Source organism: Vipera berus, assembly GCF_964194415.1.
Source record: "Vipera berus genome assembly, chromosome: 3".
Taxonomy (NCBI): Eukaryota; Metazoa; Chordata; class Lepidosauria; order Squamata; family Viperidae; genus Vipera; species Vipera berus.
Window position 1 is genome coordinate 74,239,624 of NC_138204.1, and position 15,226 is coordinate 74,254,849.

At 38.0% G+C, this 15,226-nt stretch overlaps 1 protein-coding gene across 1 annotated transcript in view; it reads left to right on the top strand.

The window, feature by feature from the left end:
• LOC308666503 (serine/threonine-protein kinase TNNI3K) overlaps positions 1-9,752 on the top strand; it is a gene marked incomplete at both ends in the record, with an annotated part of 226,850 nt that extends 217,098 nt beyond the window's left edge. Inside the window, 2 exons of the mRNA XM_081325369.1 lie at positions 7,074-7,153; positions 9,676-9,752. Of these exons, the coding sequence (XP_081181495.1) occupies positions 7,074-7,153; positions 9,676-9,752 (157 nt within the window). The remainder of the gene's footprint in view (positions 1-7,073; positions 7,154-9,675) is intronic.
• Between the last annotated feature and the right edge of the window lie 5,474 nt (positions 9,753-15,226).

Sequence of the window (15,226 nt, forward strand, 5' to 3'; positions counted from 1 at the left end):
CCATCCAAACAATGTCCTGGAACTTGATTTCCTTCTATTTTCTCTTTGTCTCTTCTCATAGAATTCTTCCAAGGTTTAACAAATCTCTTTTGTAAGTCCAGAGTAGGAAAGTTATCTAGTTCACTCTTTTGACTTGTTATTTGCATATGCCAGAACTCACCTATTGCATTACTGAAGCATAGAATAGGAAGGGGGTGATTGTAGACTGTTTACCCCAATCTGTTATCAAATTCTCAATAGAGAATACATCAGCTGGTTTCCTCTGTATATCCAATGCAGCATCTTTTGTGACCTTATGATTTCCTGTCTACAGACATGGACATAGATGCAGTGATTCTCAATCTGTGGTCCATGGACCCCTTGGGGGGGTGCGATGTCATCACAGAGGGCCCCAAAGGCTTGAAGAAATGTTGTGGCTTAAAACGTGAGTTAAGTCTTGGTGGTCCATGGCCACAAAAGGTATTTAAAGGGGGTCCATGGTGAAAAAAAGGTTGAGAATAAATGGATTAGAGGTTCTGGAGACATGCTGATGCTCCCTTGCCAATGCTTCAGTCAAACAGCAGGACCTACATGTAGGTCTTATCACGCATAGGCCTCAACATATGAAAAAACAAATAACATAGAGAACTAGGCAGTCTTCTATTTTTGGTGTAAGGATAAGACATAAAATATGCATGACCAATATCAGGAAGGACTTTTTAATTTGCTTATTGTCTTGGGAATTTCTGTTTATTGTCCTGGATTTCCAACAAAGCTTTTCACAGCACCTGCGATCTATTCCTTTTGAAGAAGCATAACAGGGATTGCATTTAGGTGCTTCCACATGGAAATCCCCATTTCTCAATTCTAAGACGACCTTGTCATATATGGCAGAGGTAGAGAACTATGGCACCTTTATGATTTGTGGATTTCAACTTCCAGAATTGGAAGTTCCATGCTGGCTCAGGAACTCTCGGAGTTGAAGTCCACAACTGATAAAACTGCCCTAGTTCCCCATTCCTGGTCTAGGGAATGAATATACTTTCCTAACAGTTTTGACTGAATAACGATGATAAAATTGCATAAACTTTATATAAAGTGAATGTGGTCTGTCATTTTCAATCCCAGTGAATGGGGGGGGGGGAAATGACTAGACCTTTAATGCTTGAGAGTAAAAAGATTGTAGAACCAGGTTTAGCCTTGAGTTGAGATCATTAATTAATCCCCCAAGATATGCATCTCAGCATCTTTTCCAGATGGATATGCAGGTGTGAACTTTTTCCCTGAAATGTTTTGAGTTTGGGTCCAGTTTTTGCAATGTTAAATACAGTTTTACCACTCAACAAGTACTGTATTTCTTTACTTTTGCACAGCTTATAAAACAATGTGCACGAAAAGATAACTAGAATGTTCTAGTCCATTGTCTTTTCCAAACAAAACACAAAGAGGAACAACAGAGAGTTGCAGTAGCTCTAGAATAGAACTGGTAATGTCAGGGCTTTTTTTTCCTCATAGAACGCTCAGAACGGAGTTCCGGCACCTTTTTTGAATGGAACCTTGTAGGGTAGGCAAGGTGGGTTGTATGACATGTGTGAGTTCCGGCACCTTTTTCTTTTACAAAAAAAGCACTGGGTAATGTAATAGCAGATGTTTTTATCATAAATAAATGTTAGGTCACAATCTACATGCAGTGGTTTGAATTCTTTATATATTACTTCACATTAACTCATATCTTGAATGTTCACATAATATTTGTGCATAGTATAGATGCAACACTAACATGTTTTTTAATGTCCTACGTACTTTTAGTTTCCTTTCTCTCCTAAATAATCTTGAATTTGACTGTGTCTATGACTTTGTCCACTCAATTCATCCAGAGAAATTGGATGAATTGTTTATTTGGATTTATTTTATTTATTTATTTATTTTAATCCCATTTATATCCCGCCCTTCTCCGAAGACTCAGGGCGGCTTACACTCTAAGCACAAATCAATGTGTTTAGCAATAGCCTTCATTCTATGTATATGCCTGCTTATTAGGGCTTTCCCCCCCCCCAAGCGGCATTATTACAAAGTCAGCTTATTGCCCCCAACAATCTGGGTCCTCATTTTACCTACCTCGGAAGGATGGAAGGCGGAGTCAACCTTGAGCCTGGTGGGATGCGAACCTGCAATAATTGCAGGCAGCTGGTGTTACTTAAGGAGGCATTAGCCCACTGCTCCACCAAGGCTCTTCTCTAAAAGAGGAAGAAATTTTCTGTGATCTCCCTTGTTGGCAATAAATAGTAGTGTGCATACATACATACTGTGCATATATACATACATGTCAATGGAAATTTTGTGTAGGATATTTTGGGGGTGGGGGTTAATGAAACATGGGAAAGCAGCGAGCTGCATATTGGTGGAGGGATGGCAGTACATTGAAAGTCAGAACATGTATTTTTACCTCTCAGCATTTCATAACTACCTAAAGGCCTGAACATCAGTTAGAATGACTTCATCAAAATCTTTTAAAGTTCTGTTCTTCTTTGAAATAATTTTGAGGAACTTCTTTTTCATAAAGATGTTTGGAAAAAATGTTTTAGTAAAATGTAATTGGAAGAACTCATTTTGGCTATCTTGAGAATTTCGAGACTTACTGTCTTGTCTGGATGTACTTTTAGAAGCTGCCAATTTGGGAAAAGCTGATCTACAGTGACTTTCTTGCTTTTTTTATAGGATTTATTAATTTTTAAAAATTACAATCTTTAAAGCTTGGTAAACAACGCTATTTAACATTAACTTCTTCAATATAAATCTATTCAGTACTGCACAATCCAGTATTTCTTCCTTGATCTTCCTTTCTTCCCCATATTTTTCCCTTTTCCCCTCATTAAACAATTACAATTCTTAATACTATTGATATATACAAAATTAGGTATAAACATCTTCATCATATTTCACTAATATTATAGAAGTAACAATAACAATAAACATGCTGTTTATGGTGTGCTAATTAAAGCTTTTCTTCTTCAGTTGTCAGTAGCTAATGGTTGGCCATACAGGTGTGGCTGGTCTTTCCCCTGCCAGTTTAGAGGGCTTTCCTTGGATTGAATGGAGAGATTTCTGGCTCTCCTTGATCAACAAGGCACCCCTCCTTCTTCATCGCCTCTTTGGAGTGACTTTAGGCCTTTTTCAGGAGCCCCAGCAGGGCGAAATCGGGCACAGAAGGCAGAGCTCTGCCTTTCTTTGTCTTGTCTTACCATGATGCAAAACCAGAAGGCTACAGTGACTTTCTGATAGTCCTATGAGCTACCACACAAGTCTTCAGACAGTGTAGGAGGAGGAATGGCAAAGCCAGGGAGTGGACTAAAAAGAGGATTCAGTTTAGAATCTTTATGTAACCACAAAGGAACTAGTCCAGCCCCCCTTGATTGTCACTGACACTTATCTAATATTAACCAGTACTGATCTTTAGTTGAGAACATTCCTGTGCATAGGCTTTTAGCAATGAATCAGTTAAATTGAACCTTCACACATGAACTGCTATTTCAAGCCTGACAGATGTTTATGCATTGTTTTGCTTTCCAAAAGTGCAATTCTTACATGGTTTTCTTTGATTACTTTATGACATGATAAAGAGAAGAAAAATGAAAAATATTATATATGTAGTTAATTTCTTTTTAATTAAATGAATATCATATGACTGTTAATATTTGTTCAGGAGAAATAATTATTTAAAAAGCCCAATCTCCAATATTCTTAGAGCAGTAACATCTGTCCTTCTTTATGTCATCCATCCACCATGATATGGAAGGTTTTTATAGCAGTTGTAATTTATAAAACTTTCCATAGGGAAATGTGTTTGAAAGGCAACAGTCAGCATCTAGTAATATGCCTCTGTAGATTTTTTTCCAGTATGATTGACAATACAATTTGATAACTTTTGAATGAAGGAGTCTAATTCTGATTACAAGTCTTAAAAGAAATATTTTATAAAGCTATTTCAGTTATTGAGGCTTTGATATGAAGGGCTTCATTGGTTTTGATTAAAAAGATTGGTAACTAATTACATGGTTTTATGGCCTCTCTTATTGGAAACTAAGACACCATTTTTAATAATTCTGAAGCAAAATATTTTAAAGGGGATAGAAGTAGCCTAAGTGGGGGGTCTACTAGCTAAAGGAGAAATACTTGACTTCCAGAATCTGGAAATGACAAATTCTGTTCAGATGTTTACTAAATGGAATCCACCTTTGATAAATAAAGTAAAAACACCAAGGCAATGACGGTTTTATTTCATACTTGTTTTTCCCACTTCTGAAATATGAATTGGCTCTTGTTACATAATGCTCTGACAATATCATCAGGAACCCAAATCAATACATTCCAATTTATTTATTTAGCCTAATTAGATGGAATATGTCCAGAAGTCTCATTTCAAAAGAAGCCAACATCACCCTCTTATTCCTGAACTCATTCCAATCTTCCACCTTTTGTTACTGAACATGTTCTGAACAAATTATTTGCATTTCCCTCAGTAATATTCCCAATACGTTAACCAAACACCTTGATGAAGTTGCATAACTCTGAGAACATATTTACCTTCTTAAGGCTGAAATATCTGGCAGTGAGCAATTGCACTGGGATTATGACTTGTTCATAATGTATTTTAGAAATGCTAAGATGCAAGCTTATTTACTTGTCTGAATATATGTGCATTGTATGTGATAGATGTTACCTAGTTTGATAATGAAACGTCTGCAAAAAAATAAAAAAATAAAAAAACCCAACAACAACCAAGCTTAGAGAACACCAAAACGTTTTCCAGACTACCATACCATACTGTAGATGTGTTAGTACATCTATAACTGAGTAACTAACCTGGGCCGTAGATTTGAACCATTTTTCTGAAGCCAAGTCTTATCTTCTCTTTTGATTAAAAAAAAAATCTAAGCTGATGACTCAAGTTAGGTTACCAAATAATATCTCTCCTCTAAGAAATAGTCTTCTCTGAAAGTTGTGGAAAGTGTGTTTTTAGAGTCCAAGGCAATGTCAACTCTGTGAGAGCTATTTTGAGTAATATTTGTGACTCTGAGTTTTGCATTTGACCTTGACACTCATTAGATTCTGTTGCCTGGGCACACTTTCGTAACTATACATTAGTTTTAATTTAGGTAAATGTGAAGTCAGATTAGTGACATAGACAAAGTATGGCTTCTCTAATAGCAAGAAAGAATAAATAGATTGAATTAAGTAAATAAATAAACCATTTCAATTCGGTAGAGACCTTGCAATGCTAATGACATGAATTCATTCTTCTACTACCCACAGAGTAGAAGTGCAAGAAATTCAGTATATGGATGGGCTTCAACTAATGAGTCATATTCCATTGTATGCATATTTAGTTTTAGCACAATAAAGATTGATATTGAAACAGTATAGCTAATCTGGACAATGGTGGTATTAAGAAGAATTACTTCTTTCAGGATAGTCTTTACTCTGAAATGGCTGAATATTTATTAGCAAATATTATTAAATTGGTTTTAATATTATACTAAAGGTTCGTGTGTTATTTGCATATTCAAGTATTAAAGGTGATTTAGCCTATATTTCATTCTAAAATACCGGGTGGTAAACAAAAAAAAGTTCAAATATGCTCAATATAATAAATTTAAAATCCACCCGTATAACAAAAAAAAAGTAGATCAGGCAAAGCTAAAAACTACGTGACCTGCTGAGCTCAAGAGAGCTTCATATTTTGGTTCCAACAAGAAAAGAAAGAGCAGAGTCCCTTTTGCAAGTCAGCAAGTAGTTTTTAATACTCTCAAGAACATTTACCAAAAGTTTTCAAATATTTCCACAGGATGGATAGAATTCTTTATAAACAACAAGTTTAGCCTTGGCCTATGAGCCTAATTAAATATGGTATGAGAGTAAACAATTATTCATCCTTTATTTTTCAGCACTGGTATTATTATCAGAAAAGAGACATCTGTATGGATGGACAGAGAGATAAACAATATGTAAGAGACAAATTATATACAGACCAATAATTGGAAATATTAACACCAAGGCAACACAAACTGAGTTGCAAAGAAATCTGTTTCAATGAGACTTACATGGAACTTGTTATTAAGCAGAGATGTATTATTAAGCTACCTTATATTTTCATTTAAATGGAAAGCAGGCACATTTTAGCAAGAAGAAGAGCAATATGAATCTTATGAAAAATAGCCTTATAAAGTGTAAAGGTTCCTACAGATATCTATGGTTTATTTGTTATTAAGTCCCTTCTGTTTCAATGGGACTTATTTCCAGAAAAGTATCTTTAGAATAAACAATTAAGAAATGTATCCGATAGTGTGAAACTAGCCATTGAAGTTACAGAAGTCTTACCGGCCATCAATGTGAAGTTATCGTGATCAAAATCACCACGGATGAGGCATTGCTGGAAATAATCTTGAATCTTTGTTCTTTCAGCCACAACTTCACAAAAGGTTCTTTGAAAACACTGTTCTTTGAAATTACTTCAAATAATTCCTCACTTTGGGCTACCGCAGATGTGTTGTACAAATTACCTGGCTATTAATGGCCAGTTGGGCAGCTTTTTTTTCATTCAGACAGAATACTTGATAATGATAGTTGCCCCTCAAATGAGAGCAGCTGGCAAAGGCTGGCGCTGTCTGAACACTTCCAAGAATAAAGGAATGTATTTACAGGGAATAATATTGGGATTTGCTTCAAAAGAGGAATGTTCTGTTTAGCAAAGAAATTAGCATGCACAAACCTGATAGTACAGATGTAAATAAAATATTTATAGTGTGCTGGATCTGTCACCTCAGATTGCTAATAACGCTGAAAGTAGTCCAGACTTTGAGGCAAAGCTCAAGATCAGAAACAAGCTATTCCAGAAATGTTTCTCTGTATATCCATCTCCTCGTCCTCCTCCTCCTCCTCCTCTTCCTCCTCCTCTTATTCCAGTGTAGTTCTTCCATTGTAAAAGGCATTTCCATATTTTGAATGAGGGTAGATTATTTTTAAATCATACTGGTTTTGGAGCAAGTTCTGAAAAAGTACTCTTGTTCACCATTTCTCTCTTCTACCATTTACAGCGCTGGTCAGCACTCTTCTCAAGGCCTTTCTTTGGAAGAGATGAGAAGAAATTTTCAATGCCCACCTATTGACCAAAATGGTAAAATACAGATCCTCTTCAATAATAATAAACTGTATGCATGGACTGATAATGTTTAGTTTGTAATAAAATTGATCCTCCAAATTTATAGCACCCAGAAATAAAAAAATCAGCAACCTTGGTAATAGGAGATACTGTAGCAATAACAATAGCACTTAGACTTATATACGGCTTCACAATATTTACAGCCCTCTCTAAGCAGTTTACAAAGTCAGCACATTGCCCCTAAGAATTGAGGTCCTCATTTTATCAGCCTCGGAAGGATGGAAGGCTGAGTCAACCTTGAGCCACTGAGGATCGAACTCCTGGCAGTGAGCTGAATTAGCCTGCAATATTGCATTCTAACCACTGTGCTATCATGGCTCAGATGTTTCTCCTTGAGCTGTGCAAGACCTTCAAGTGGCTTAACTTTAATTAAAGTCCAACTAAGTACAGGTAATCCTCATTTAGTGATTGAATTGGTTTCTGTGGAATCGTTGGTAAATTACACCGTCGCTAAGTGAACCTGTGACACGGGGGGGGGATTGCAAAGACCACCATATCATTCAAGTAAAGTTCTTTCCTACAGTGTCCTGTGCCTCATCTGTTGTTGTTTTTTTCTCCTCTTTGCAGACCAGAGAGATTCCTTTAATAAGCGATCTTCTCCTGACCTGCTTTTCTCTGCAGTGTAGTACTTACCTAGAAAGTGCTAACTGCAAGGTCAGCTCTGTGACCTTAATTAGTTGATTAGAACCTTCTGGCCAACAGACCTTGATCAGTTTCACCTAAAGTCTTTTGTTATGCTAAATAAGGTTACTTTTTCACCAGTCATAATTGTGAATGGTCACTATCTGAGGCAGTCACTAAACAAGTAGGCCTGTACACCTCTGAGGCCGCTCTGCAGACTAATGCCCAGGACTTATCAGAGGCTTGACACAGCACTGCTAGTTGTCAAAGGCATCAGTTCCAAAGTAAGGCACCGTCCTCATGAATTAAACGAGTGATATTTCTGGTATTAAGCAAGAAAAAAATGTAGCATTTTTAATAATTAACCACTACATTTGTTCAAATATTTCTTGCATATGGAGCTTGTGGCAAACCTACTTGAAGGTCTTTGCATGCTGGGTCCATACACAAACGAGACCCTTCCACCAGGGTTTTAGATAAAGGGGCCAGAAGAAATGGAGTGGCCTGTCTTGTTTGGATAAAGCGAGAGGAATCCCTTACTTTATCAAATCAACAAGGCACACTTCATAGCGGATCCTTTCAGTGATCAGAGCCAAGTTGAATCTACCAAATGACACCACAGGCCCAGGTTCTACTACTGATCCTGTCTGGAAAGGTTATAGTAAGTTCCAAAAATTCAGGAAAGTTGTGTGAGATTCTTTCAGAATATTGCCAGAATTGTTATCACAACTTGAAAACTTAGACCTATCAGCATGTCCACTTATTTCAGCATTTCTTTTTCATTCTTTGTTTTGAAAGATTACAGACATGATCCTGAGGGTACAAAATTAAAACAAAAAGAAGGGGTTAAAATGTAAAGAAATAAAATGAAAATATCCACTGTAATAAACGATGCTTGTGGGGTTTTTTTTGGGGGGGGGGGTTGTTGGATGTGATATTGAATGGTATATGATACTGAAGTGACTATTAATTCTACCCTGATGTGAGAATTGGGCTCTTGCCTTATGCCATTAGGGAGAGTTTGGGGGGGTTTTTTGGTTACTGGGCTTCCTCTCCCCTCCTCCCTCCCTCCATATTTTTCTCTCTCTCTCTCTCTCTCTCTCTCTCTCTCTCTCTCTCTCTCTCTCTCTCTCTCTCTCTCTCTCTCTCTCTCTCTCTCTCACACACACACACACACACACACACACACACACACACACACACACGTTTATATTATAAGTGATCTTCACCCATGATGGTCTTAGTTCAGAGATTTTGTGACTAGGTTAAACTGGCATATATTCCCCAAAAGGAAGAATTGAAGTAATGACATTTAACCAATGGCCCAGATGATAAATACTCTGACAAGCAAACAGGTGCTTGTAGAATAAGCTATTGTTAACAGTAATAATGCAGGATTAAGGACATAATTATTTCTGGCAGACAGCTTATTGTTAACCACTGAATCTTCCATTCAAGGTCAAGATACGTATATTTAAAAATCAAACAGAAGCGTGAGAGGATATTCGCATTTCCCACTTTCCTATCGGCCATCATCTTAAATGGCTAAGGAGACTGTGAACACGAACTGCATCCCGTCTGCCTGTTAGATCCCACCCTCTGTCATTTTTTCCTGAAAAGAAATTACTTTGAATGCGGTTATTTCGGGCCATAAAAGATGTAGCCAAAGCAACAACATCTTTTTTATTATTATTATTGGGCAGCAAATATGTGCATTTCTGCTACGAGGGAAGCCCTCTGTGCTTGCTTCCTGTACACAGAGGCTTGGCGAACGTAGGAAGAAGAGAGACAAGGTGCAGCAGCTAGGCTGAACGACATTTGCGACAAGCACCTGAGCTTCTTTTTGTTTTCCACAGGTTACGTGTCGGATCCCATGAGTACCCTGAGATTTCCTTCCTGCAGCAACAGTGGCAGCTTCGAAGACAGTGGCTGACAGCAAGAACCATCTACCTGCAGTGAGGAATCTCCACCGATTGGCAGCAACAATTCTTCCTCTGTCGCCACGGTTCCCAGGCATTGTACATTACAGCACAGAGCCTTATGCTGGCTTGTTTATTTACCGTTAGCTAATACTTCCCCCGTAAATTAGTCCTTCACCATTTTCCCCCCTATTCCAGTAATTTAAAGAAGGCGAGGAAACATAAATCAGCTAAGTTGCAGAATTTAGGAGAGGGGCTGCTCACCCAGGAATGTGCTGTATTCAGTGCCAGTAAAAGTAATTAGTGGGTCTGATATATATTTTCTCTAGTAAGCACGAAGAAAGGAGGGGGAAATAATTGTTACCCTGTGAGAAATCGCCATCTTAGGACTCCCCGTGGTGGAAAAATTACACTTTCTTTCTTTCATGGTAGGAGAGAAATTTATCGCTCCACGCTTCCTGTAGGATTGCTCGTTTTCCTTTTCACCTCTGCATCCGTCAATCTCATCCATCAGCTGAGGTGGCTCCGCAGAATCTCTTCCAAAGCTCTGGATCAAGGTTCTTCAACCTCCACAAATTTAAGAGTTGTGGACTTCAACTCCCAGAATTCTGGGAATTGATGTCCACAAGTCTTAAAAGTTGTTGAGATTGAGAAAACACTGCTGTCAGCAATCACCTGCACTTCTAATTTAATGATGTTCTTTATATCTTCCCTGAGTCTCTTTTGCTTAATCTATGTCGAAACACCCACCCCCCAAAAAAATCAGCCAGAATGTCTTTTAAAAAATAGATAATTTGTTACAAACACTTTGAATTAAAACTACAGTGCCAATGCAGCTTAATGTGGCACTGTTCAAAATTGTTAACTGATTAATATCCGATGTCGGGGCTTATTTTCTTTTTCTCTGTTTGGTGTGGCTAGTTTATTCATTTTTTTTTAGTGTTCTCTTGAATGATTAATAGAGTTTGAAGATACAGTGTAACTCCGAGAGGGATGCAATTCAGAGTACCGGATCTTTATAGCTTTTCTTGAATGTTGTCCAATCATATTGTTCCAAGGCTACAGTGAGATGCAGTCAGATTTTAAATCAGTTTCTTTCACTATCAAGAAGCTAAAGGTAAAGGTAAAGGTTCCCCCGCACATGCGTGCTAGTCGATTCCAACTCTAGGGGCCGGTGCTCATCTCTGTTTCAAAGCCGAAAGAGCCAGTGCTTGTCCAAGGACGACTCCGTGTTCATGTGGCCGGCATGACTAGACGCCAAAGGCGCACGGAACGCTGTTACCTTCCCACCGGAGTGGTCCCTACTTTTCTACTTGCATTTTTGCATGCTTTCGAACTGCTAGGTTGGCAGAAGCAGGGATGAGTAACAGGCACTCAGTCTGTTACGCGGCACTCGGGATTCGACCCGCCAAACTGCCGACCTGATCGACAAGCTCAGCGTCCTAACCCACTGAGCCACCGTGTCCCTATATATCAAGAAGCTAGTCATTTCCTAAAGCTGCCCACGTGTAGAACCTTAATGTAGTTCAGAAGACAATAAGCAAAGCATCTGATACCATTTGGGAATTTTATCCTCCTTTCCATAAGTAGACCTACACATTTTGGAAACTGATCAATTTCTCATATGAAAAGAAAAAGATATGAAGAGGAAAATGTGTAAAACCACCAGAAATACATTCTGATGAAAAATGTCCACATGTCTATGTGTATATTTGGGTGTAGGAGTAGATGTTTATCTTAGTAGTGAAAAGGGCAACCATGATGAAATGAAACCCAAGGTTACTATTTTTTTTAAAAAAAGCTATATGTAATCCTCACTTAGTGACCACAACTGAGACGTGCAACTTGGTTGTAAAGCAAAGCAATCACTAATTGAAACCATGGCTATGCTTATGACCTTCCTTCAGCTTTCCTCTGCTTTTCAAACCTGCAAAGGTTGCAAATGCAAGAGCTGATCACAATTTATCGCCATAGTAACTGCAAACAATCATTAAATAAGGCAATTGGTAAACGAAGATTGCCTGTATTTATGGATTTGGATCAAATGCAAACTGCCTTCGCCAGCAACCTAGCAAAGGAGCAATCAGGTTTAAGCATCCCAAAAGGTAATTTTGTCGCAGAAAATTTTGCAATAATGACACCAAATGAGAGAGGATGACTGTGCATGTGTCTCTTCAGAATACAGTTGCAGAAAAGTGTGAAAGGCTGGAAGCTCAAGGCTGTCCTGCTGACAGAAATACTGCTCCACAGTGCCACCTAGTGCTCCTAAGAGGAAAACCATTTTTGGCAATATTTTTGCTGTTCTAGGTGACAACGCTTATACATATGCACTCAAGCAGAGATATGACAAGACTATGATCCAGGTCCCAGGGGATTGTTGGCTTTGCAAATAAACAAGCTAAACATAAAAAAAATTGTTTCCTCCAAGTTTTATGTGCTGTGGAGATTGATATAGATATAAATGTTTAGATTCAGAAATCAAACAATTCGTATCACTGTTTTATAAGCTACACAAACTGCAGGCTAGCAGTTAAACTCATGAGCTGTAGCAAATGCTTAAGTGTCTCAGAATCCAGAGGTTAATACAATGCAAAGTTTTAAAATGTCTTCATAGTCAGCCTTGAAAAAAGCGCTAGGCTGGGAATCCCATCCCATCACTCACTCAATGGACAGTTTACATGCTCCATTGCGGGGTTGCACTGCAATGAAAAATATAATGAAAACCATGAAACCCTCAAGATTAAAGCTTATTGGGGCAACAATACATGTTGTGAATCATAAACCACTTGGCCAGATGTGCAACATTTTGTACTGAGAATGGTCCGAAACAGAATATTCAGTACAGGGAATGTTATTATCTGTTCACATGATTAGAGCTTTCAAAACAGTAGAGACAAGCCAACAAGGCCACAAATCAGTGTCAAAAGATATTCTCATCCCTTTGTAAAACTATTCTTCGGCAAAATAATGGATTAGAGCTGAAATATAATAATATCATGGATTACATCAAACCTAGGTCAATGACAATACAGAATCAATGACACCACCAGAAGTTATCTGTGGACTCCTTATATTGATATAGTTAACTCTGATAACCAGAAAGGCAGTAAGATTTCCTACCTTTGTTAAACAGATGAATGTAAGATTCTCTTTGTTATACCATAGGTCTGTTTGGCTGTAAGAGACAATAGATGTCAGTTTCTAACCTTTATTCCACCCTTTTCTTCCCCCAACACTTTATTCTTAAGATTTATTCTTTAAGAGCTGTAAAAATGCGTCATAATCAAATCTCTCTGCTGTTTTGCTGTAACTAACTGTTATATTAGAAACTTTTTTTGGGGGGGGATAGGAAAGGGATATCTTTTGGGGGATTTTTTTTATTGCAAGTTCATCCTTCTCATATTCTCCTTTTCTCTGAGCTTCTTTTTTTGCCTGTTAAGCATCACTGAACACAAGAAGCACAATTAAGACACCCCTACACGCATTACAGAAGGCTGAACGTGAACTCTGATCTTTCCTATTTCACCATAATGAGCAGATTCTGCAGAAGGGAGCCAGGGAGCAGCCATGAATTCATTGACAGCTGCGGGTCGGGGAGAACCATCTGAGATGCCAGAATAGTAGTGAGGAAGACACATCAATGGAAAACAAAGTGAAGGTGTGTAGGGAGTGTTGACAATTCTCTATAGCGTACGGGTGAGAAACCTGATCTTATATTTCACAGAGGGAAGACAAGGAGAGTCCATCAAAATAAGAGAGTTCTCTGCATACATTTTAAGCAGAATGGGTCTGACCAAAAGAGGACAAGGGTGGATTGAAGCTGACTGGACAGGCACTTAAATCTGATTTTGACATTAGCTATGAGAAACTGTTCTCCAGGCTAGTCAGGGCACTTAGTTGACATTGTTCTGCCTACAAACACCTGCTCCCTTTTCATCTCGGCTGTCTACAAAAGCCTTCATTGGCCACTTAATGGCAGAGTCCGCTACTGATCAGATTTGGTGCAAATCAGTATGTGAATGCAACATGCCAGTGAAATGGGGCTAGAGAGTATAATTAGAGCCAGTGCCATACAAGCATCTCCATCATAAGGTTTTATTGCTGGAAGAAATGCACCAAGAGGTTGTTGGGCTTGAAGAAAAAGGCCCGTTTCCTTACTAAAGAGGAAAATAAAGATCTTATTAAAGTCCATTTCTCTTTTCTGTTTATATATCAACTCTCTTCCACAACAAACTGCATCAGGCACCAACGTTTTTGGCTAGATGTTGAAGGTGACTGGTAGGTAGTTTAAAAGATGCAATTTTCCATGCTATAGTTCTCCCCAAGAGAATTTCTCAATGATTGCTACTGTTAAAAATATAGACTATCTCTGAGTGAAGAAAGATACTAATTGCAGCCCAGTTTATATTTGCTTGAGTAAATTCATGTTTTTCATATCTTGCTTAGGTATAAAAAATGCAACAGATTCAGCTTTTCAGAACATAAAGTCATTGCAGCAGGATTCACTTGTTGGGTTGGTGCCTATTAGCTGGCAAAAGTGTGGGAGCCAGAGAGGGAGGGAGGGAGGGAGGGAGGAAGGAAGGAAGGAAGGAAAAGAAGAAAGAAAGAGAAGGAAAGAAAGAAAGAAAGAAAGAAAGAAAGAAAGAAAGAAGAAAGAAAGAAAGAAAGAAAGAAAGAAAGAAAGAAAGAAAGAAAGAGAAAGAAAGAAAGAAAGAAAGAAAGAAAGAAAGAAAGAAAGAAAGAAAGAAAGAAAGAAAGAAAGAAAGAAAGAAAGAAAGAAAGAAAGAAAGAAGAAAGAAAGAATCTATCTCTGTGCAATGCATCTCCATTAACAGGTCCACTCAAGTGTAAGAAATTAATGAGGACTAGAAATAGAACAAGGGAAGCAGCAAGAGGAAAAAGCTATTTTAATTGCCTGATCCAGTGCCAGCACCCTTTACATTCACAGGGGAATTTTGTTTCATTTGCTGATTCTAGATAGTTGTTACTGTAGACTTTCATAGTTTGAAATGCAAAGCATTTGACAAAGCCAACAGGTTGGATTCAAGCAAAGCAAACACATTGTTTTATTGGTAATTAATATAATTGGCTATTAGAGGAAAACAGTGCCTCAGTTAATTGGTCTCTATAGAAGGAATATCAAGTCTTCCATGGAAAACAGGCTGTTCAGAAATGCTGAGTTATTAATTCAAATGGATTTTACTTTTTTTAGAATCAAAATGTAAAATCCACCCTAGCACAGTGTCCCCATGTTGCTGCTGAGGTCAGATTAGATTTGTCCCTTTCCCAGAAATAAAGTATATTTGAAATACACGAATAAACACATACACAAAGAGAGAGAGAGAGAGAGAACCACCTCACCAAGGCATGTTCAAGTTCATTCAGTTAACAGTAGCTGTAGCATCATCTAATTGTTGGCAACCTTGAAAGTCGGAGCTGTGATTTATTATACAACATTTTTAAAAACAAACAGGCAGAATATTCACTC